General features: G+C 45.4%; 1 protein-coding gene across 5 annotated transcripts in view; it reads right to left on the reverse strand.

Moving 5' to 3' along the window:
- Nucleotides 1–18,414: 18,414 nt before the first annotated feature.
- Nucleotides 18,415–23,385, reverse strand: part of EBF1 (EBF transcription factor 1) — a 318,757-nt gene continuing 313,786 nt past the window's right edge. For all 5 annotated transcript variants that reach the window (XM_026659369.2, XM_026659368.2, XM_026659367.2 and 2 more), the window contains exon 16: nucleotides 18,415–21,523. In XM_026659369.2, coding sequence (XP_026515154.1) covers nucleotides 21,492–21,523 — 32 coding nt within the window. In that variant the 3' untranslated portion in view covers nucleotides 18,415–21,491. The remainder of the gene's footprint in view (nucleotides 21,524–23,385) is intronic.

The raw sequence follows: 23,385 nt of genomic DNA on the forward strand, positions 1-23,385 counted from the left end.
TTACTGAACGCTGAAGCCCTGTGAGCAGGGGCTGCTACTGAAACTGATTTCTGGCCTTCGGCTTTTGTTTGTTGACAGCCTGATTTCCCAGTAGGCCATTTCCACCTGTGTTTCTGTTGGTTTTAGTGCATGTCTTTCTTTCTTCTTCCCAGTGACTGTCTCCCAAATGGCTCCTGAAGGCTTTTCTCATCTTCACACTCTCTCTCTCTCATCCCCTTCCTCCCTCCCGGCTGCAAGGACTCTCGGCTCTGCTTTCAGTCATTCGGCAGTTACTGGTTGTCTGCACTGCCGAGTTCCCATGGGGCACTAATTTTTGTTTCAAGGACAAGATTCAAAAGAGTTTGCTACACACAGGTTGCAGGGTGCACCTTCAGATGTGCCTTCAAATAGGCTTTGGAGATTTGAATAGCTGAGCTCCTGGAAATCAGTTTTAAATTGCAAGGAAGGTCTATTAAGTACCGTAAAAAAAAATCTCTTCTTTTTAAAAGTTGCATAAAAAATAAGTTTTTTTAAAAAAAAATTTGCCTTCCCCTTTCCCCTGATATTAGATGGAAATAGAAATTAGGAAGACAGCCATTTCTCTTTAACTTCATGTGTGTCAAAGGAAGAGAGCTGACAGGATGAGATGATTCAGAGGGTGGTCAGCATGGTCTGTATCTGCAGTAGCTAGAGAGGAAATACATTGAGATGTTGCAATGGCTTCTTTGCAGAGACTCACTGTACCTGGAGCTTTAAATCTACAGCCAAAGGTTCTAAGATGGTATCCAGGAATTGAAATGTGCTGAAACAACACAGCTTCACCTATAGATTTGATTAAGATACTGTTTTAAATTAACTACTTAAAATAATCTAATCTTCTCTCTCAGTTGTGTGTACACATTTGTGTGTGCGCGTCTACTGTAGTTATATACAGCCTCTCTTTTCCTGTTGTCTTCTGTCTTCACCACTGATCTGCATATCAACCAGATCCACTTTGGATAGACCAGGGATGGTAACTGGCACTAAGATGAACAACTAGATTTTGGTTTATTGGGCTTCATGAAATCCTGTTTGTTGTTTTTTTTTCAAGTGGGTTTCCACCCCTTGAATATCCCACTGAGTTTCTCTGTGAGCAAACAAACCCAGCAAAACTCAGTGAAATCACCCAGTTCTAGCTGGTCTAAACTAGAAACCTCTCCATGTGCTTTCTTTCCACTAGGGATGGTCCCCAATAGAAATGGTACATCTAAATATTTCCCTCTTCCCAAATTTTAGTGTGGTTTTGGTTTGAAACCTCGGCTAAGAACAGGTCTCTACAGTGTTGATTCCAAATCTGGGGGGAATTGTTCCTGCAATTCATTCAGATGTGTTCCAGGAGGGTGGAAATCTAATGAAATCAGCAGATCCCATGAGATTTCTTCCAATTTGGGACAAAATATCAGCAAAACAGCCCACAAGAGTTGTGCGCCATTGAATATGAATCCAGCCCTTAGCCTTGGCCTGGCCACTAAACCAAACCCCACAGCCTAATCTAGGTCCCAACATCAGCTTCTCTGTTCATCTCTGATCAAAGCAGAACGAGATGTAAATGTGCCTCGAACTTGACCCAGCAAATTCATCTTTTTATCTTGCCATCTCTAATCTATCTTTCTCCTCCCCAAAATCTTCCCAAGTCCATGCGGAATCTCAGGAGTAGAAATGGTCTATATATATCCATCTGGGCCTCATTTCCATATATTCATAAATTCCAAAGCCAGACGGGCCCATTGTGATCGTCTTGTCTGACCTCCTGTATAACATAGGCCAGAGAACGGCCCCACAATAATTCCTAGAACAGAGCTTTTAGACACACATCCAGTCTTGATTTAAACATTGTCAGCGATGGAGAATCCACCAGAACCCTTGGTAAATTGTTCCAATAGTTAATTACTCTCACCATTAAAAATGTACACCTTTAAACCACTTCTCATGTTGACCCCAGGTCCCTGAAAGCTTTGCAAACATCAGTCAAACTTTAGCTTTGTAAACAAAGCCTGAAGCCAGATAAGTTTCCTCAGAGTTTATGATGAAAGAATTTGGCAGCTCTAATTTTAGTGAATACGCTGGAACCGTACAGTATAACTACCTTTGTTTTATTGTTTTGCCTCCTTCTTGCCTCTGGGTTAATTTTCATCCTGTGTATATCTTCATGTGTTGCTATTGGACCAAATTCTCCTTCAGTGACCACTGTTGTAAATTCGGAGTAAATTTGGTCAAGGCAGTTGAATGCTGCCCTGAAGACCTGGATTCTACTCCTGCCTCTGCCAGCATTCCTAGATGATGTTAAGTCACTTAAACTAAACTTTTCACAAGTGGTCACCAATTGTGTGTTCCCCATTTTCTACTTGTGACCTGGGGTCTGATTTCCAGAAGTGCTGAGCACACAGCTCAACTGAAGTCAATGGGAGCTGTGCTTTGAACATACAAATCACTATATAATGCTAAGTACTCAGAAAGGTCAGGTCCTGGGTTTTTCACATCGGGCACCCAGAATTAATCGATACTTTTGACCTTAATCTGTGTCTTAGTTCCCTTTCTGAAAAATGAGGATAATACCCTCACATGGATGTTGTGAAAAAACAATCAAGTAATGTTTGGGAAGCACTTGGATACTATAGTGAGGTGCTCCATAGAAAAGCCCATGAGGAAATTCATAATTCCGTCTCCAGAGCAAGGTTTAAATAGTGCAGTAAATGATGAATTCTAGGGCCACCCATTGAACGAGGTGAAAAAAAAAATATTGAAGCGCTGTTAAATAAATGAGCACTGTCCATCCAGTGCACTGAATGAGGCAGGGGTCCTGTGTTAAAAATAGTACCGTATGTGATCATGAAATTAGACGCTATCATACTGCACGCACTAAGAGGCCAAATTAAGGGTGCACAAGCAACTTTCATTCTGCCATTTTCTAACTTTTGGGTACTTGACTTTGGAGCATTAATGGAACCTGCAACACTGAACTGAGCCTCAAAGGGGTCCTACCCTCTGGACTACAACAATGGCTCTGGAGCCTCAGAATACCATTTCCCACCCTGCTTAGAGTCTGAGTAGGGTGGGGGGACAGAATAAATAGGAAACTCCTGTAAAAGCCAATGGGGACTTCACCTGGAGTGATTTATGTAAACAGTTTGCTGGGCCACTGAGGAGCCGTGGCAGCTCAGTCTTTCAATGGGAGGGGACAGCCTGATGCAGAGACAAAGAGATTAGGGTTAGTTTCATTTTTTGTGCTGTTTGAATTTGGAGGTGAGAGAGGAGTAACATGGCTTCTCGAGTTTCTACTCAACTCCCGCTCCCCACAATACAGGAGACTTTGAGCTATTGTGGGATTTAGTACATGACTGGGGAGCGCCAGCCCAGCGGAGACCAGTGGTCGGGGAGGCAGAGAACCAACCCAGCACCATGTATCCAGAGCCAGCCAGGACCTCCATAGGACTCCAAGTCAGGGAAGGACCCTACCCTACTCAGCGGTGAAGACCCGGTAAGGGAACCCCTTTCTTTTTGTGCCAGCCAGCCAGTTCCCAGTACTGCAGCACTTGTTGCAGGACTTATCCTCAGTGTCCCATTTTCCCAGAAACATGCTAGGGAGGGAGCTGAGGGGTTGTGGGCAATGGGGAATGTGGGGAGGTGGAGAATTTGTTATATTGTTGGTGTTTTGGTATTTTAGTTAATCTCAGTCCTTTCCTTCATGCGAGCCTTTGTTTCCTGTCCCAAGTTATATTGTCCTTTTTGAGTGTGGCATTTCATGGGTTGGGGCTTATATTAATGTGTTGTGTTGTATGTATACAGGGGTATGTTCCTTGTGAACAGAATAGGAGAGTTAGTTATTTTCCCAAGGGACAGAATCCCAGGCACAGAGAGGAGTCACCTCAGGTGGAGGCACCAGGCGCTGAAATAAAGAACCCAGGCTCCAACCACTGGAAGAGCGGGGGAGAAGCCATTGCGATTAGCAAGCACCAGGGAAGAGGTTTGAACCATGCCTCGGGGGAGGGGCTACAGTAATTTTGTGTGTGTAATTTCCTAGGTTTTTAAAAAACAAACTGAAAAAAAAGAAAGTCTATCATGTGGCATCATATTGACACCCACATGGGTCATCAGCAAAGTCAGAACCTTTAGATCCACCACACAGTCCTCTCCCACTTGAGCTAAGACAGTAACTACTAGCAGTAGTAGGTTGTCATCCTCTATGTGGACTAGCACTAGAGAGGGATGAGGCACTTTGGCAGCAGGTTTCACACAAATATTTGGGGTCTATTCCAGGCTCCAGAGGGGAGTGTGCACTAATGAGCAAAAAGCTCTTCTGCCTGTTTCCTCCCCAAACTAGACCCCCTATTTCCAGATCCCAACCTGTCTCCCCAAGTGCCAGTCTCTTCGCCCAGCCAGTCCCAGTTTCTCCCCTCCTGGCTTCTCATTCGGTCTGTCTCCTTTCCTACTCCCATCCCCACCGGCTCCCAGTCTCCCTCCCTGGGCTTCTTGGCCAATCTCCTTGCGCCCCCGCCCCCAGCTCTTTGTCCAGCCAGTCCCAATTCTCCCCTCATGTTAGAGCTGTTGATAGAATGTCGATTCCATTTCATTGCAACTTTTGAGGTTTCAGAATTTGTTTTCTTTCCACGATGAAAGAAAAATGAAACATTTTTGAATGTTTTACTGAAAAGAGAATGGTGTCAAAATGTCCTTTTTGGATCGAAACCTGAGCGCTCAGCAACTGAAAACAGGGTCTTATAATGGGGATGTGTCAGGTCGCCTGACTAATAGGCCAATAGCCCCACCTTTAATAAACCACCAAGCTGTCCCTAAAGGATAAAAGATAAAACACCCTATTAGCTGTAGGCAAACACTTTTCACAGAGCGATCATGCCATAGCTGACCTCTCACTATTCAGCCTCCAAGAAAACCCGCACAATACCTTGAAAAGACAAGCCTAGGAACTCAAATTCATCACTCTGCTGAACCATGGCCTTAGCAGAGACCCTGATTTTATGGCCCATTACCACAATTTGTCACACACCCGGCTGCCTACTTTCCCGCCATTGTCCTATGCCTGCAGAAATGATAATTGCCCACTTCATGTTCATTTCCCACTTCTTTTTAAGTGGTCTCCTACATGTGTGACCCCCTTATGCTTAACAATCTGTCCCACCTTGTATTTAGCTTGGATGCTCTGGTTACCTTCAGTAATGAGACAGAACAGCTTCCCATGTTTAGCCCACAGGACTAGGAGCCAGACATTCTGGCTCTGACACTAGTTATCATGTAACCTTGGATAAGTCTCTTAACTAGTCTGTGTCTGTTTCCCAGTTACATTCATACAGGGATAATAATTACCTACATGTGGTTAGATGTTAATAAAAAATACTGTAATTGACTTTTCTATATTTTGTTGTAGATAAATACATATCGGTATCATGTATGTATGAATTTATTCCTATCAATATATGCAATTTCTCATCTCAGTGTGTGGAAATTTGCACATGCTGTAAGAACAAACCCAACGATCCTTTACAAATCTTGTCATTTTTGCTTTTAAATTAGTATATTCACTTTGAGAACAGGGCTTATCAAGTAGTCTGCAACTAAAGTTGATGTTCTGCCTTTTTACGGTTGCCATGATGCAAATGTCATTTGTTCTCTCTTTTATTAAAGTTAACTGTTATTTAAGAGATCAAAGTTAATTATCACTAAGGAGATCATTTTACCTATCAACCCACTTCAGTAACCCCACTATTACGAGTAGAAGCTTTATGCTAATCAGTTTTCTAATTTGCATACATTACTGATTTTTTTTCCAGTATGAAAGTAGATCTGTTGGCGACAGCTCTTGAGAGGTAAAGAGAGAGAGAGAGAGAGAGAGAGTGTATGGTGAATTTCAAGGGTTCACCAACAGATCACAGTACCAAAAAAAACCAAACCCCCAAACCTTTAAGTTCATCACACCATGAAACTTTTAGCTAATGTAGCTTGGCTGCGCTGCAGAAGTCTGATGCATGCAGCACCTTGTTTCCGTTTAATATGGGGTTAGAAATGGGCGGGAACTTGAAGATCACCGTATGTGAAGCGTGCCTACCTAGACCCGAAGAGACCACGCTGGAGGAGTTGTGATGGTGAAAACAGAGAGACTTTTTTTCTCAAAGCAGCTGTTGGCTCCTCTGCACGGCTCAGCCAAGTGTGTGCTGATGTAGTGGACAAGATCGTCTATTGCAGGGAAAGGTGATATTAGAGAGAGAAACCCCCTTTCTGCTCTCTCATGCTGCTTTCCATGTAGTGAGCTTGTCAAATGGGAACCACTACTGAGAAGGCAACTGATGTTACAATTGGCATCTGCTGTAAATTAACTCCAGCAATATGGCGAAAGAACAATAAAGAATCTGAATTAAATAAATACCCTGGTGATCTCGAAGCTCAGTAAAATGATTGTCCAGGAGCAAACAAACCAGTTGCTATGTTGGACATATGCTTAGATAAGCTTTAAACTCTCTCACGCCCAAAGGATGTAGCTGAAGTTATATCCGGTGTGTTCCTTGGATTCAATTGTGGTTCTGTAACTTTAGTTTGGCTTCATTACCAGCAGGACGATTCTCTTTCCATTGAATATCAGCGTGTTCTTCGTGTTGCTCCATACGCTGCTTAGGTGACCTAGGTTACCATCCTGGCTCCACTGACGTCAGTGGGTGTTTTGCCATTGATTGGAATAGAGCCAAGATTTCACCCCTAGAGTTTGGTTGGGATTTTCAAAAGTGCCTAAGGGAGTTAGGCACCTAAACCCCATCCCAGTTGTGAGAGCTGGTCCTTGAAGGCTCTCCGAGCCCAGACTCCGGCCCAAGCACTCTCTTTAGCCCGATAGCACAAATCTGGATCAGGGGACTCAGGCTCTGAGACTCTCTGCCCATGGGTTGTTTTTTAATGCATTGTAGATGTATCCTTAGAGTATGGCTACACTCAGAGTAAGCAGGGCTCGGAGCCATACTCCCATTTCTGTTCACACACAGATCAGTGTGACTTGAGCCAGCAAGCACTCAGGACCCTGCTCGGCGGGGGGGGGGGGGGGGTGGACAGAGCCTAAATCCTGCTGAGATTCAGGTCCAAGCCTGGGCATTTTGCAGTGTGGATGCACGTCAAGCCATCGACCCAAGTCAGAAGATCTGCGTAGTGCAGTACGGACACACGGTAATACAGCTGTGAGACCCTGGTCCAGTGTTTGTAAACCCAGGTTTACAATGCAGTGTGGATGCTCAAGTACAGGCTTGGACACACCAGATCCACAAGCCGGGGTCCCATTGACCTGGGGTTAGGGTGTAGTGTAGACATATCCATAGAGCCACAGTGCCAAATTTTACCCTCTCCAGATTTTAGTGGTCTTCGGATTCCTCCCATTGGCCTCCATCCTGAAAACACACCTGCGCATGCTTAACTTCAAGCCCCAGAGCCATCCCTTAGAAAGCCGTGGAACTCCTCCCATGGTTAAAATTAAGCATATGCATGTTTTCAGACTTAGGCCCTTAACTGATATCCATAGAAGACGCCTTTTGAATTGGTGCATTCTCAAAAGCCAATGTGGCAAGGTTGTTCCTTATTGTGTAGGGGGGCAGTGAGAGCCAATGTGACTTGTTTCCATGTAGGAAGGCAAATCCTGAATTGCAAAGATGACCTTTTATATTCTGTTTCTTTTATGACAATCTCGTTTCAAACTCTGGCTCAGACTGTACAGAGCTGTGTATTCGTATTTGAAAGGAAACATAAAATATGATGGAAAAGGCTAAAGAATTTAGAACACATAACCTTTGTGCATCTTGCTTGGCTTTTATTGTCTCAGTTATTCATTCTGCTGGCTACCTGTAGGATAATATGATAGCTGATTTGGAATCCTTCCCTGTTCCCACTGACAACAAATCAAACTGTTAATAGGCCAATAAAATCATGGGATTTAGAGGGGAAAAAGTGATTGTATTGCTCCAGTGCTAATGAGCCACATCTATCTGAACAACTGATTAAAGACTGTGTTGGAACAAGATCTTAGTAAAACATGGCATGTTGTTAATGTACAAAGGTGTACAGTATTCTGGATAATAGACGCTCATGGATCAGTCCTCATGGCTGTAGACTCACTATACTCTCTATGTAGGTGGAATGTGGGCATTTGCTCTCTTTGCTATCATCTTATTCCGCTTAACCCCTTCCATACACCTGTCAAGTTGCAGTGACAGCCTCACAGCAAAGCAGGTCAAGCACGTTTAGGTGTTCATGGGGCATGTTGTGTAGATGATAAATAGTCCCAAAGCTGTGTGATTACATAATGATAGCCATGTTCACTCACCTGTCTATCAAAAGAGCTGCATTCAAGTTTGAGCTCTCTTCCCCTGGGTCCATGAAGTGAAGATGGAGTGTTAGCTTATAGTCTTTAACATTCCTCCCAACTGTGGGCTAAGTGCACTGGGGTTAAACGGAGTCCCTTTTGCTTAGTAATCCATTAGCTAATGGGTGTCTAAGCCCATCAATTTTCTGTTTAGTCCTTAACACCATTAGGGTACACCTGCTGTGCATAAAAATACACCTGACAAATAAGAGTGATAGTTGAAATAAAATAAATATCAAGTGTTGGTATAGCTGATCTGTAGTGTTTAAAACGTAGCGGGCATAACAGTGATTGTAAAGCGGAACACGGCGCTACATACTGACACCCACCCACCTGAGCAGTTTGATATAAAAATCATTGCAGTCTTGCCAAGGCACCTGTAGCAAGGGAGCTCTTCCTCACCACCATATTCCCCAGCCTGCTGGACCCTTAGTTTACCTGCAAGTCGGGGATCAAGGCAATATTTATAAATGATGTCTTAATTATTCCAAAGGCTTTGGGAGCCAGTGACGGAATTGTGGGAACTCAGCGACTGCGCTCCAGGAAGAGGCATTACATGGTATTTTTCTAATACCTTTCCTAGTGTTCCATTGGTTTTTGTTGTTTCATGAGTCTTTGTTTTTTACAGCTTGCGATTTGCATTCAAATTGTCAAAACAGCCCTTTGCACGTAACTAATGTTACTGCGCTGCTAGTTCCCTGCATTAAGTAATTATAAAGTTAATCAGGCAAACAAGCACCATAGTGTAAAGATTTTCATGGCGATAAGAGGTTTTTCCAAAGGACCTTTTTAATCAGGTTATTGCAAGACGACTCAGCTGCATTTCTTCTTGCCATACAGATCTTCCAGACACTTATGACTTTTGTAAAAGGCTGTGCCATCCCCTGTTTATCTGCACCCCCTCCAGTGTCCTCAAAATTTGCCCAGTATAGGGAACAGCTGTCTTAATTCCTTACCCTAAATCATAACACTTTATGGATAACAAATAAATCCAATTAGCCTGTGGAACTCATTGCCACAAGGTACCACTGAGGCCAGGACCAAGGTAATCCATGACTCTCTACAGCTTGAGCTAAGGCTCCAGGCTCTGTGGCTGTGAACGGGAACGGACTCACACCTTGTGTAACTTGGGCACAGCGGGGGCAGTACGTAACACACATTGCCTGACCAGTGGGTTACATGTGACAGCAGCAGCAACACATGGGGATGTCTAACTGGTGGCTGGCGGTTGGGTTAGCGACGGGTGGGCTACAGGAGTGCAGCACACATGGCCTGAAGGCCTTGAATCATATATGCCGTACTGCTGCTCCCAACCACTCAGTTGGAGACCTCAATTCCCACCTGCCTTCCCCCAGCAAAGAAAGAAATAAGGCTAAGTGGCATTAGTCTGTGAGCCTTTTCGGGAAGCCACCCACAATGTCTATTTGATCATTTCAGGCTTCAAATTCAATCTCAAATGCCAGCTTTGCCAAGCCCAGTGTTCAACAGTCAGGGCCTGTCCCCCCTCCCTCCCCCAAATCATGTGATGTCTTTTTTAAATGAATACATGTTGGGCGCTTGTGCCTTCTGGAGGTTTTTTTGAGCTATTTTCAAGCTGTTCTTTGGAACCCTGATGGCTAGAAACTTATTTATTTAAATGGAAGCTGAGATTCTCTTGATTCACAAGACTCCAGGAGCTGGGACTTTAAGAAAACCACCACTTCACATGAGTTGGCAACATTGCAACAGCCACATGACCGTCTCTCTCCTGGCTGCTTTTGGGGGGAATCCACGTCCCACTTCCTAGCCTGTGTGGGGAGAGAGCTGCCACATGTTCTCGCACCATCCCCCTCCCGCCCTTTCGCTACTGTCTCTGCCATCCTCCCAGCACCTCCTTGGCTCTATCACACGCTGCCTCCCGCCCCCTTTCCTCTTCTCAGTCCCCCCAAGCCTTCAATGTCTGCTTTCCTGCCACTGGGGGACAAGTCTCGACTACCCTCGCCCACCCTCCACTGGCCACTTTTGAAGAGGTGGGTCCCTGCTGCTTTGGGGTTAAAGCCACTGGGCCAATCATAAGGCTTGCAGGGGAGGGGGGTGAGTTTGTGCCTGAGTCACTGATGCTGGTGGGGTGTCCTGCATCTCAGCAAGGGCAGCGTGGTTAGATTTGTAGAGCCCTCAAGTGTTACTTGGACAGCGAGGCTAATAGGGGCTGGCAAGCTGGCGATTTGGCCTTGATCCTCTCAACGTTTGGGGCAATTTGGTGCAACACTTCAGGGCCAGAGGCAGATTAAGGTTTCCTGGGGCCCTGGGACAAAGCAAGTGCCCCCCCGGCCACTTCCACCTGCTGGCCCGCCCCCATTCTGCCCCGTCTGCCTGCAGCCCCCGCCCAAAGTTCCACCCCTTTCTGCTCCTTCCCTGGGGGTCCAGCCAGGGTCCCCCCATTCCACCCCCCCCACTGCACCTGTTTGCTACTTTATGTCCTCCCCCCGCACACACTGTGGCCCCAAGACTGGAGACGCCCTGTCCCCCTGTCACAGCCTGAGGCCGCAGTGGGGAGTGAGCGCCCCCCCCCCACAAGCTGTGAGGCTGCCTCCCGGGGCCGCAGTGGGGGGGTCCCAGTGCTCGGACTTCCCCCGCCACCCCCTGCGCTTCTGCTGGGGATGGGTTGGAGCGCTGGGGACTTCCCCTGCCCCCTCCCCACCTTCTGCTGGGGACACCGTCAGGGAGGCGCGGGGGGCCCTCAGTTGACCACTGCCCCTGGGCACGGGCCCATAGGCCCAGTGGCTAATCCGCCACTGTTCAGGGCCATGAAATACCCACTGGAGGACGGGGGGGACAGACTTTGCCAAAGAGCGCTGCTCATTTTTAGACACCTAAATAAGCGTATGGCTACATGGCGATGCAAACCCCCTGGCCGGCCCATGCCCACTGCCTGGGGCTCACAGGGCTTGGGCTAGAGCCACCGGCACTGACGCTTGTTTTTACCAGTAGGTACTTTTGAAGCAGGGGTGTGGGGGTCTCTGCCAGTTTTGGGGCGGCCATGTTCAGCGTATTTATACGCTTCTTTCATAGTCTCGGTATTGACTATGTGGCTATCACTGGTATCTGAGTGAGGGATGAGCCTTGGGAGAAGGGGCAGAGAGGCGCGAGCAGCGCACGGAGGGACGGGGTAGGGGAGTCCCTCGGGGGAGGGGTACTCAGTGGAAGAGGCAGAGCAGGGGCGGTAAGAGGGGGAGCAGGAACAGGGCTTCCAAGTGGCGTGAGAGTGGTGCACATGCAACCTCGGGTGGGGGGGGAAGCCGAGGAGGGGCGGGGCTGTGGGGCGGAGCGGGGGGGACGGGGCCACGGTCCAGGCACCGGTGCTCCCCACACACTTCTAGGGAGCTTCCGGTGCTCCCGCTCAGCCTCCCCAAACACAAGCCTCACAAGCTGCCTCTGAGTAGGCCTCGTGCACCCCGGAGCACCCCTGGAGTCAGCGCCTAGGGCCAGTGCAGTGGTTTAATTGTGGTGTAAACATTCAGTCTCAGGCTGCAACCTGGGCTCTGGGACCCTTTGGGGGAGGGGAAGGGGTGCAGCCATAGGTGCTCCTGGATGCTGGGCTCTCAGAAACCTAGCCCAGCTTGTGCAGTGCCCCGGGCTCCTGGCAATTCGGTCCCAGGTGTGGGGTCACTGGCCAGTGCTGGGGCTGAGACTGACCAGCGCTGAAATGAACCCATAGGAAAACGCTGTGTAAGCTCCAACGCTTGGCTCCTTCCCCAACAGCGGTTGGGCCAACGCAAGCTATTACCGCCCCCACCTTGTGGTGCTAGTGGTAAACTAACCCCTGGCACAAACCTGAACCCGGCCTTTGTGTGAGGTCAGCTCAGCGGCACCCATTGGGGTAGACTGCCACGACTTTCAGGCCTGGCCCATTGCTGCTATGATTGTTAAATCCTGACTGTGGCAGAGCGTATCATTCATAGCACACCTATCAAAAAAGACTCGTTTTAAATGCTTGGGGAGATTGAGGGCTACAAACCTTGGGAAATCAGCTCTGCCTAATATATTATGTAGAAGTTCTGTAATCATTATTGAACTAAAGTGCATTGAGTAAGTGGATAAAATCAGTCCCACTGTAGCATACGTCTCCAGAGAGCACAGATAAAAATGCCTTGTACTTAAGTAAAAAAAGGTAACAAAATATTTCCAATCCTGGCAACTGCATTTTCCCCCGAATATAAATATGGAACCCCCTGGAGAAGCTGATGATGCAGCAGAGGTTGAAGGGAAAGCAAAGGCAACGGTAGCAGTGCAGTGTTAACCGGCGGGGAGGGCGCCACATGAGCCTGGCTGACACAGGGAGCAAGTCACTGTGAAATACGGGCGGGGCGGGGGAGTGTGAAGTATGGCTTCCCCTCCCGCCTGAGGGCAGCCCACCAAGCCAGCATGCTCAGGAGGGGGCAGAGGGGAAGGCTGGGGTCAGCCAAAGTCCCAGAGTGGCAAGTTGGGGTCAGGGGATTTCTACAAGTTGATACCCATGCTCCCTTACTGGCATCCCGAAACCTCCCTGTGGCCCATTCGTGCAACTCAGCTCCTGGGCAGTGGCTTCCCTGCACCAGTATAGCCCATGCAAATGCGTCTTCCCTAACACCATCTTCCAGGAGACCTGCAAAGGGGCCAGAGAGTTAGGCTGCAGGGGCTCATTTGATGGGCGTAGCAGAAAAGAGGAAGGTTGAGCGTGTTGTTAAAACACTGGATTGGGACTCTGTGGGTTTAATGCCCCCTTCTGCCCCGGTCCCCTGTGTGATGTTGGGCATAAGAACGGCCAGACAGGGTCAGACCAAAGGTCCATCAAACCCAGTATCCTGCCCTCTGACGGTGGCCAATGGCAGGTGCCCCAAAGGGAATGAACAGACAGGTTATCATCAAGTGATCCAGCCCGTCGCCCATTCCCAGCTTCTGGCAAACAGAGGCTTGGGACACCATTCCTGCCCATCCTGGCTAATACCCATTGATGGACCTATCTTCCATGAATCTATCTCGCTCCCTTTTGAACCCTGTTATAGTACTGGCCTTCACAACACCCTCTGGCAAGGAGTTCCAGAGGTTGACAGTGCGTTGCGTGAAAAAATACTTTCTTGTGTTTGTTTTAAACCTGCTACCTATTAATTTCATTTGGTGGCCCCTTGTTCTTGTATTATGAGAAGGAGTAAATAACACTTCCTTATTTACTTTCTCTATACCACTCACGATTTTATAGACCTCTATCATATCCCCCCTTAGTCGCCTCTTTTCCAAGCTGAAAAGTCCCAGTCTTATTAATCTCTCCTCATACAGAAGCCATTCCAGACCCCTAATCATTTTTGTTGCCCTTTTCTGAACCTTTTTCAATTCCAATATATCTTTTTTGAGATGGGGGTGATCACATCTGCACGCAGTATTCAAGATGTGGGCGTACCATGGATTTATATAGAGGCAATATGATATTTTCTGTCTTATTATCTCTCCCTTTCTTGATGATTCCCAACATTCTGTTCGCTTTTTTGACTGCTGTCAAGTGGGGCACGTGCTCCCACTTTTTGTGCCTGACTTCCCTGCCTCTAAAATAGGGATACCAATACCTCTTTGCCTTCTCTAGTTAGACTGCAAGCTCTTAGGGGCAGGGACAGTCACTCACTACATGGTTTTCCCGTGCCTAGCCCAGAACTATCTCTGCTTCTCTCCGTGCTGCCCCCTCCTGGCCGCCTGCTTGTGTTGCACGACGCAGGGAAGCCGCCAGCCGGGAGAGGAAGACACGTGGCAGATTCTGGCTACGTGAACGGTCATTAGTAGCCAGAAAGTGAAAATGGCGGGTGACAAAGTCTTTTGCTCCCCTCCTTGTCCAGGGAAGCATATGGGGAAGCCCAAAAGTGGCTCATGTATCCCTCCCCTCCACATCGGGTGTTTCTTCCCCCACACTCCAGTTCTCTCCCAGGTAGGGTAGGGCATGGAGCTCCTCTGGCTGGGCCAGAGGGCACCACAGAACTCTGTCCCTTACAGCAGTCTGAACTTTCCCATTGCCCCTCACTGCCGCCAGCGGAGAAGCACAGCAGCTGGGGAAAAGTCAACAATGGTGACATGCCCATCATTAGACTTCAGTGTCAACAGGCTATTGAGATGAAGGGAGCCGTTAATTCCAACCGTCCATAGATTTATAAGGCCAGAAGCAACTGCTAGGATCATCTTCTCGGTCTTGCTGCACTGACCGCGTCATAGACGTTCATGCAGTGACCCCGGCAGTAGGGGGCACTGTGCTACCCTATTGCGTAAGGGAACGCTACTGAGCCCAGGGGCTTGTGGTTGAATTAGAGCATGTTTCAAAAAGAGAGCCCATCACACTACTCGGACTCCAAGTTGGGATGACAACTACTTCCCCGGAGAAGGCAATCCCAACGGTTAATTACCCTCCCTGTTAAAAAATGGCATCTTATTTCCAACAGGAATTTTTCTAACTTCGACTTCGAGCTATTGGCTCTTGTTTTGCCACTGTCTGCTAGCTTAAAATGTCTCAAACAACGCTCCATGTCAGCCCTTATAGACCCTTATCAAATTGCGTCTTAACTTGTTCTAAATAGATTGAGCTTAGGTCGCTCGCTGTAACGCGGATTGTCCAGCCCCCCAAGGCATTCTTGTGGCTCTTAGCTGAATCCTTTCCAGTACGTTGTCAATATCCTTTTTCAGAGTGCCGATGCCACAGCTGGACACAGTATTCCAGTAGCAGCCTGACCAGTGCCACACACAGCGATCACACTACCTCCCTACTGGTCAGACGAGTGATGCTCCGAGTCTTTATTTCCTGGCCTCACTCAGATGAGTAAGGGCAACATCAGCTCAGTTGATACCTGTCACAGGGCAGGGGACAGTGTCACCTGGCGCCAGTGTTTGTCATTACAAGCCCCATGGAAACACTCGCATGAGTAAGGTATTACATAGGGTGGCAGAATCAGGCCGTCGGATAAGGCCAGAGGCTGCCTGGCCCTGATGCAGGTATGCTTTGTGTCTGTGGCGGGAGAGGGTGCCAGGAATCCCCCCACCGCTTGCATACCCCATCCAGGGTTGGTCTAGACTAGCACGAGTGGTTAAAGTTAGCTAACACAGCCCCAGCTTGCACCCTGACCAGCTAAATGAAAGTTAAAAAGGTCTTAGCCTGTGTCTCCACAAGGGAAAAGGTTGAAGTTAGTGTCGCTGACCCCACCCACCTTTGCTCGTTGAGGCAAACCCAGAAAAGCCAGGTAGAATTGCCGTCCCTGCACTTGGGCTAGAGGCCTAGGATAAACCACAATCATTTGCGTCCTGGCTAGATTAGTATTGACACAGGTGGGAGCAAACCCAGGTTCGTTGCCAAGCAAGTTACCTCAGGGCACTTTCAAAGGAAGCGTTTTAGAACAGGCAGAGAGGTGGCAGAGGTTAGTTCCTAGTCTCTCTGTAGCAAACCCATCCCCAACCCCACTGCCTAGCTCAGTGGGGCTACAGAATCCCATTCTGCAGCCTGCATCCCCAGACCAATGGGCCATGCTGGCTGTCCTCTCTCCCTACCCCAAATCCCCTACCCCATTGCACATCACATAGAGAAACGCTTACAAGACGAATAGCGGACAAGGGCCAAGGGGCAACGCTGCAGCAGGCCCAGCTGACTTGAGGGCCAACGATGAGGTGAAAGGAGATTGCATGGAATGGGATGCTAAGCAGAGCGAGGAGAGGGGGCATAGGAGTGAGGATGTAGCAGGAATCTGGGGATGGAGACGTGGGCTACAGCGGATGAGCAGAAGCACAGAACTAGGGAAGGGGATCACAAGACTATGTGAGAAGCCTGTTGTGCAGGATGGCGACCCCTCATTTTACTGAGCTTGTAAAAAGCTAGGGGAAATTCCCATATGAAAAGCTTTGTGAAATTAAAGTGCAACCTCTGAAAAGCAAGGAAATGACCCGTTTACACAGCATTACCATCCCCCCCTCCTTTCACACACCTGACCTCCCGAACACCAAAATACCCAACTGTCCTCACTCCATAAACTCCCTTTCCAGGCCAACATATACCCAACGCACCCCCACCCACGTCCAAATGCACAGGCCAAACTCAGCCCTCACACGTTTTTTTATTTAGTACAAACACCACTTTTTAGATTTGACCATTACAGGTGGATGTCTAGACAACGTATCATCTCCTCGCTAAGGTCAGAGTTCAGGGTGTATCTCTGAGTTTGTCTGGAGAGCGCAGATTCTTAGCCAGGCTTAATTAGAATTTGGATCCCTGCCGTTTATGTGGGCTCACGCTACCTGTCTTCAGAACTGGCTAAAAATAACTGTCCATTGAACACATTGGGTCCTGGCTTTCCTGCCTGCAGACTGGCTGTGTAACACTGCTGGTGGAATGTACGCACTGTAACAAATCATTGGCCACATACATCCGGGGCTTGCTTTTCAGAGGTGCTGAGCAATCATACAGCAGTGAGATCTGCCTGGGCTTAGTGCCTTTAAAAAGCTGGCAAGCAACACCATCTTGGCCAGCAAAACAGTACATAGGCTATGAGCTAATGGTAAACGTCTAGCAGGTAGTCTAGGCAGAGCTAGTAGTGACTAGAGTGAGAGTTGCAGACACTTTCTACTATTATAGCAGAGCATTGGTTCTGCTAGACTAGAGTTAAACTTAAGAACAACTTTCTCTTTAAAGGTCAACTCTTCCATACGCTTCTGCTTTCAGTTGTTTACAACTTTGCCAAACTTCAGCTGCTGGGGCTGGAACCGAGGGATTCTGTCCCTGGCTCTGCCGCAGACTTCCTAGGTTATGGTGAGCAAGCGTCTAGCACCACGGATCTACACAGGACGACAAATTAAGGTTGCACGAGAGCTTTTAATTCTGGCCTCTCCTAACTAGAGTGCTTGGCTTTGCATCTTTAATATTCTTTTAGCAGAGGGGGGTTGGTTTTGTATCCAGTTATACAGTACGACCTTTATCCTTTTGGTACTGCAGCCACTCGAGGGCAGTACAGGAACAGGTGCTAGGGAAGGTTGGATTCCAGCCCAGGGAGAGCGATGGTGCTGTTTTGTTTGTGCACAAAACTAAAAGAAGAGGTGACGTCCCTGGGAAAATATCCCCTTCGCTCCGAGGGTGGTGTCAGGGTGGGCATCAGCAGCTTTGTGTCTGTAAGCAGAGCCCTCAAACGGCTATAATTCTTCACTCCCATTTGAATCAGAGAACCACAGGCTTAGAAGGGACCGCAAGGGTCATTTAGTGTAACCCCCGGCCAAGATGCAGGATTTGTTGTGTCTAAAAGAAGAGTTTTGGGGGCCATTGCAGCAACATCTTCAACCCCTGGGCTACTAACCACTTCTCTTTCCTCTGCGTTGGTAGAGCAGAGGAGGAAGGGGAGGCGACACTCTTTGGCATGAAGCACATCACGCCTGTCTGGTAGGTGACAGAGGCTTAATATGAAGACTGGCAAAGTGGAATCTCCTTACAGAAGCCCGTAACTTGACTCTGGAAAGGAAGGGTGTTCTTGTGCGTGAGGCAATGGACAGCCACTCAGGACACTTGGGTTCAGTTTTTGCCTGTGCCACAGATTTCCAGTGGGATGTTGGGTAAGTTACTTATGGTCTGATTCTGCACCACTGAAGTCCATGGGAGTTATGCCGTGGACTTCAGTGATCACAGGATCAAGCCTTTAATCTCTCAGACCCTCGGCCGTAATATGGGGATACTTCCTTTCTCCCACCCTCCATCAGCCTTATGTATTGAGCCAGCAAGCTCTTCAGAGCAAGGACTGATTCTAGCTATGTTATTGCACAATGATCTGTCCTTGAAGCCTTATTGTAATACTGTGATGAGAACAATAAATGCTTCATTATAAGATAAGCAAAAGTTCACTGAAATCAGTAGAAGAGGAGTTTTAATGCAGCACGAGAGGAGTAGATTTCCATGTGCTATTCTGCCACTTTTTGCTGCTCTGTGTTTTGAGAAGGGCAGTTCAGGAGCTTCCGGCTTCCACCTTATAGTTATCCTGGTCTGTCGAGCAGTAGAAGCAGATAAATAAAGTCACAACCCGGGGCTCTAATCACAGACAGGAAGTAACTTTAATTAAATATTGTGAAAGTTGAAAAGTTTTTACAGCTTGAATTTCTGCAAAAAAATTATAACAATCTCTACAGTAGTTAGTTTCTCTAACAATAGAACTGTACAGTGTGTGTGTCTATTCAAAAAGATTTAGATAAGAAGGTGAAAGGTTAGTAGTTTCAGAGATGACTTCATTTTAGCTGCATTCTAGTACAACTGTGAGGAAATAGGCATACTTTATGCAATCCAGTTATTGTGTAGCTTCACCTTTTGAAACTGAAATCTGAACGTTTCCACTTAAAGCCATATTCTGTAAGGAGTGGCATCTTTTACTTAGTAAGAGACAAGGGTCTTTTGCAGGGAGATTTTGATAAATTTCCTTTTATCCGATCACTATAAATAGCTGCAACAAAACACGTTGTTCATGGATCTTTGGACTTTGAAGTAAAGGGCTACGAATGTACATGGTTAACATGGCTGTCTAAATGGCTACGACTTAGAATGGCGTTCTACAAGACCAATCAAGGGTGTCACTGGACAAAATATGGCTTTAAATTTGATTACATTGCCATGCTGTTGCTTACTATGTGAATTGGAATAATCGTTTCGAGTACAGAGAAGCAATACATTGATGTCTCTCACATTTTCCAGTTTTTTTTCTTTTATTTGCCTTTCCCCCCCAAAAAGATCACACTGTGACTTTCTAGTGAAAACCATTGCAAAATTCATACAGGAAGCATGCACAGTTGCAGCATCATTGGAAATGATTTCTTGCTCTACTAGAAAAAAGTTACATTGTCTTAAGGTAACAAAAACAGTTCTTTTGTGCTTTTCAATTCCTTTTTTTTCTTAGAATGTTAGTGATGATTGACAGTTCTGGTGCACAGTACAATGTACAAGTGAAATGAATATGATTTGCATTGTTAAGGCATCCAATCTGCTGGTTTATATTTATGTGAAAGACAGAGAAATATACAAGCAGACTTAAGAAAGAAAGTATATTCATTGAGTTCTATGAAGTTTCTCCCCATATTTAATGCACAAAAATGCGTCACTCCAAAGAGGAGAGATCCCATGCATATTAATAGAGTAAAACAGCATTATTTTTTGTTAAGCCTCAAAAGCAAAGGATATTTTTTAAAATCTACATAACTAAATGCTACAAGAATAATATGCTACTTTTTGCCATATATTGGAAAAAACTTCTTAACTTACAAATAATACAAAAATAGACAATGGCTTTTAGGTGGAAATAAAAAATGGAAGCATGGTTTAAAACAATCTTAAAAAAACCCTATAAATGAAATGTTTTAAAATCACATTTAAACAGCTAATACAACGGTGAGTGACCAAACAAATCAGCACTTTTCACATAGCAAACATACACAATAAAATAAACTGGGGATGGAGGGGAAAAGCAATGTACAAATTCCAAAGATAAATACATTATTTATATGGATATTTTACAAAATCCCCTTTAAAACAAACAAATAAACCCCCCCCAAACAAAACAAAAAAGCTTTTTTTTCCCTTTAATTAATTTTGCAAGTATGTGCAAGCTAAAGGTAGTGAGCTCTTTTTGCAAAATATGCAGTAATTTTTTGTGACATTGAAAATCTGTCTTAAGACATTAAAATGTATAAATAGAACAACAACTTTGGCAAAAAATCACAAAAAATCTACAGTATTTATAACTACATACAAAACACAACAGCAAAGAAAAAATATCAGATAATGCATCTTCAGAGCTTTGCTGCCTCTTTGACTAATAGTTTTAAGAACACTTCCCAGATAATGATAGCAAAATTCCTGTAAAACAGAACCTATGGTTTTGATTTGAAACCTTCCTCATGACCCTTCCCCCTCCCTTCCACCTGCAAATTCAAATTCATGTTTCCACTTACTATTCAAAAACAGTTACCTGTTGCTTAATATATTATGCTACAAACTGAGAGGGTCGGCTGATACAGCAACAATCCTAGCGGGAGGCTGACAAAAAACGAGTGTGCTTCTAGATCATTGAGAATGCAGAACTGCAGACGAGTCAATTCTGGTTCTGCCCCATAGAAACAAATAGATTAAAGTGAGGAGGAAAATTTATGATTACACCCAACATGTAATAATGGCTTGAGTCCGTGTCTTTAGACAGCGACACACAATCCAAAGGAGATTTGTATGCACAGCTCAGGTTATGCTAAACTCAAGGGAGGCCACTCATTTGGAAAGATTCTGATATAAGCTAAACAGAGAGCCATGCTAGTCTAATTATGCAGTTTTAGCATTATATCCAGAGGCACTGGGTTTCAGAGTTAAAGACGTCAGCTTACGTTATTCATGTCCTTAGCTACACTTTCACCAACTTTTCTCATCGCATTATTTACACAATTATTTAGTCTGATATTAAAAACAGAGGTTACAAATTCTCTCCCTGTTTTAAAAGAACAAATGCTTAGTGAGTGATATCTATTTAATTAGAGAATGAAAAATGTATCGGATTAGCAAACCATCCCTGGATAAACAACACATATGAGCCGACTCTTAATTAAATGGCCATTATTCTTCTAAAAAAAACTAACTGGCACTTCTATTCTGTCCCTTACTGACTTGTTTGTAAATGTTACCACTTCATTTCCCTTTACACAGCTTTAGAAAAGGGTCATAAATTAAAAATATGAAGTTTCATCTCTAGTGTCCCTTGCAGAACTGTATGATTTATAAAAGACAAATGGCTGTTGAGTTAAATCAAGCTTTAAAAATTAAAACAAACAAAAAACAAAAAACAAGAAAAAAGTGGATTTTCTTTATCAACACAGAATAAATATATCTCCCAAGTACTTGGGATGGACAACTCAAATCAACACCTTGCAATTGCAGATTTTTTGTTAATTTCGGTATTTGCAAGGATAGTGATTTTTGTTTTGTTTAAAAATCCGCAGTTATTGTAAGATTCCTCTTTATTTTATTGTATTTTATTTTTTTAAAAAGGCCTGAGTAAAAAGTTCCACTCTGGGACTTGTATCAGATTTCTCTCTGAAGCAGAATTCAACCTCTTCAATAAAATTCTTCAAGGCAATCCTTTCACATGGGAGGAACAATCATGCCAGATATAGCTGTTCAAAGGAGGGGAGAGGAAGGGAAAAAAGAAAAAGAAAAGTGACTCCTTTGCATCACACCTTCAATTCCAAAACCCTCACTACATTTACCAGTCAGATACTATCTATACTGGGAGCTGAATTCATACACAAGTATCAAACAATAGAAATAACAATATATGCATTAAATACAGAAGGTCTGATTCTGATCTCACTGACACTGGTATAAATCAGGTCTAACTGCTGGCAACAATGACATTTTTCTAGCGTAAATTTAGTACAGTATCTGAGCTCAGACGCAACCCCTTTTCAGCTCTTAGATGCAGAATTTGGTTGCTGCTGGCAAAGCTGCAAGAATTTTCATAAATTCTGTTAATTTCTTAAGAAGAACAGACATTCGTGCCCTGTGTGGGCATACAGCTATCATCCCACATGCCCGCAGTGTATACAAAAGCCAGTCTGTTGCCTTATGTACACTAACACTGGATCCTTTTCTTAGCCAGCTTTCCCAGACAAGCTCATTTCGGTATTCAAACCCCTGAAGAGTGGATGGTCAAACCTATCACTCAGTGTTTCTGGGCTAGGTTGAGGATACATGTTGCTGTTTTGTGGGAGAGTTTAGGAGTAGGCCAGTATGAGCCGATACAGACCCAAGTAATGCTGAGAATGATGCTACAGGATTGAAACATCTGCTCCAAAGGCTGACTGGGATCCTTGCAAATTAGAACAGCAGTTAAGCCTATGGGAAATCAAAGCTTTAGACCCTATCACTTAACTAACGGGAGCCAGCTGAGAAGATGGATTTCCTCCAGTTGTCGCAGCTCTGCAGAACTGATGGGTTGGCAACCACTAGCTGACCCAGGGTGGACACGGTGCTCACCTATACTCCTCTCCCTGATTCTCTCAGACTGTGGCACACACTGATTCATTTAACATTTTACCTATTTAAAAACTTGTTGGATATTGACATTACTGGGAGTTGTGCATGTGTAGCCAGTGGTCCTGAGAGCAACTTAAACCCCCTACAGAAGAAAGTTCCAAGTTAAAGCTGCAATCAATCCTTAACCCAGTGTTGTTGTTGTTTTTTGTGGGGGCTCAGCATCATGGCATCTTATGGGCTCACCAAATCTTTAGGTGCCTTTTCACGACTGGGATGAATTAAGAGTAGAATTTTAGTTTTAATTTAGATTTTCGTCTCTTTTGTTTGTTTAAGGTGGATTGATGATTTTACTGCACTATTCTTCCCAATATAATTTCCTTCTTTTTTCCCTATCAGGGCTCCCATTGCAAACTCCCTTCAACTGGAATGGTGCATCATGAGATATAGAATCACAGTCTCTTTTAAACTGTTTTACAGAAAACAGCTACAGAAAAACAATAGACTTCCTCACCATTTCACCTCCACCTTTGTCTCTCTTTGTTTACCAGGGACCACACTCCACTACAACCTGTACAGAACAAGGGCACATCTAGTGGCTGAATGGTATACTGCAAGTGTGCAGTGTGGTAGCCGTGTTGGTCCCAGGATATTGGAGAGTCAAGGTGGGTGAGGTAATATCTTTTAATAGACCAACTTCTGTTGGTGAGAGAGACAAGCTTTTGAGCTAACTAAAAGTAAACATAATTACAAGGGTAGTCGCATAGGTTCTTTGTGAATGTTATAACAGGATTGCATCTTTGAAATAGTAGTTGTATGGTTATTTGCAAGAGGATATAAAATGCATACTAGACTTCAGGCTGGTTGCACTTCATGGGTGCATGATTTAAACACCAGAGTTGCCATCTCGGACATCTGGGCAAATGATTTCTTAGGGAAGAACTCGGTCCTGTGACAGGTTCTAATTCATTGTGCTTTAATTACAGCTGCAATCACTTGATAA

This window comes from Terrapene carolina, unplaced genomic scaffold, assembly GCF_002925995.2.
Source record: "Terrapene carolina triunguis isolate 2854851 unplaced genomic scaffold, T_m_triunguis-2.0 Scaffold629, whole genome shotgun sequence".
NCBI classification, from domain to species: Eukaryota; Metazoa; Chordata; order Testudines; family Emydidae; genus Terrapene; species Terrapene triunguis.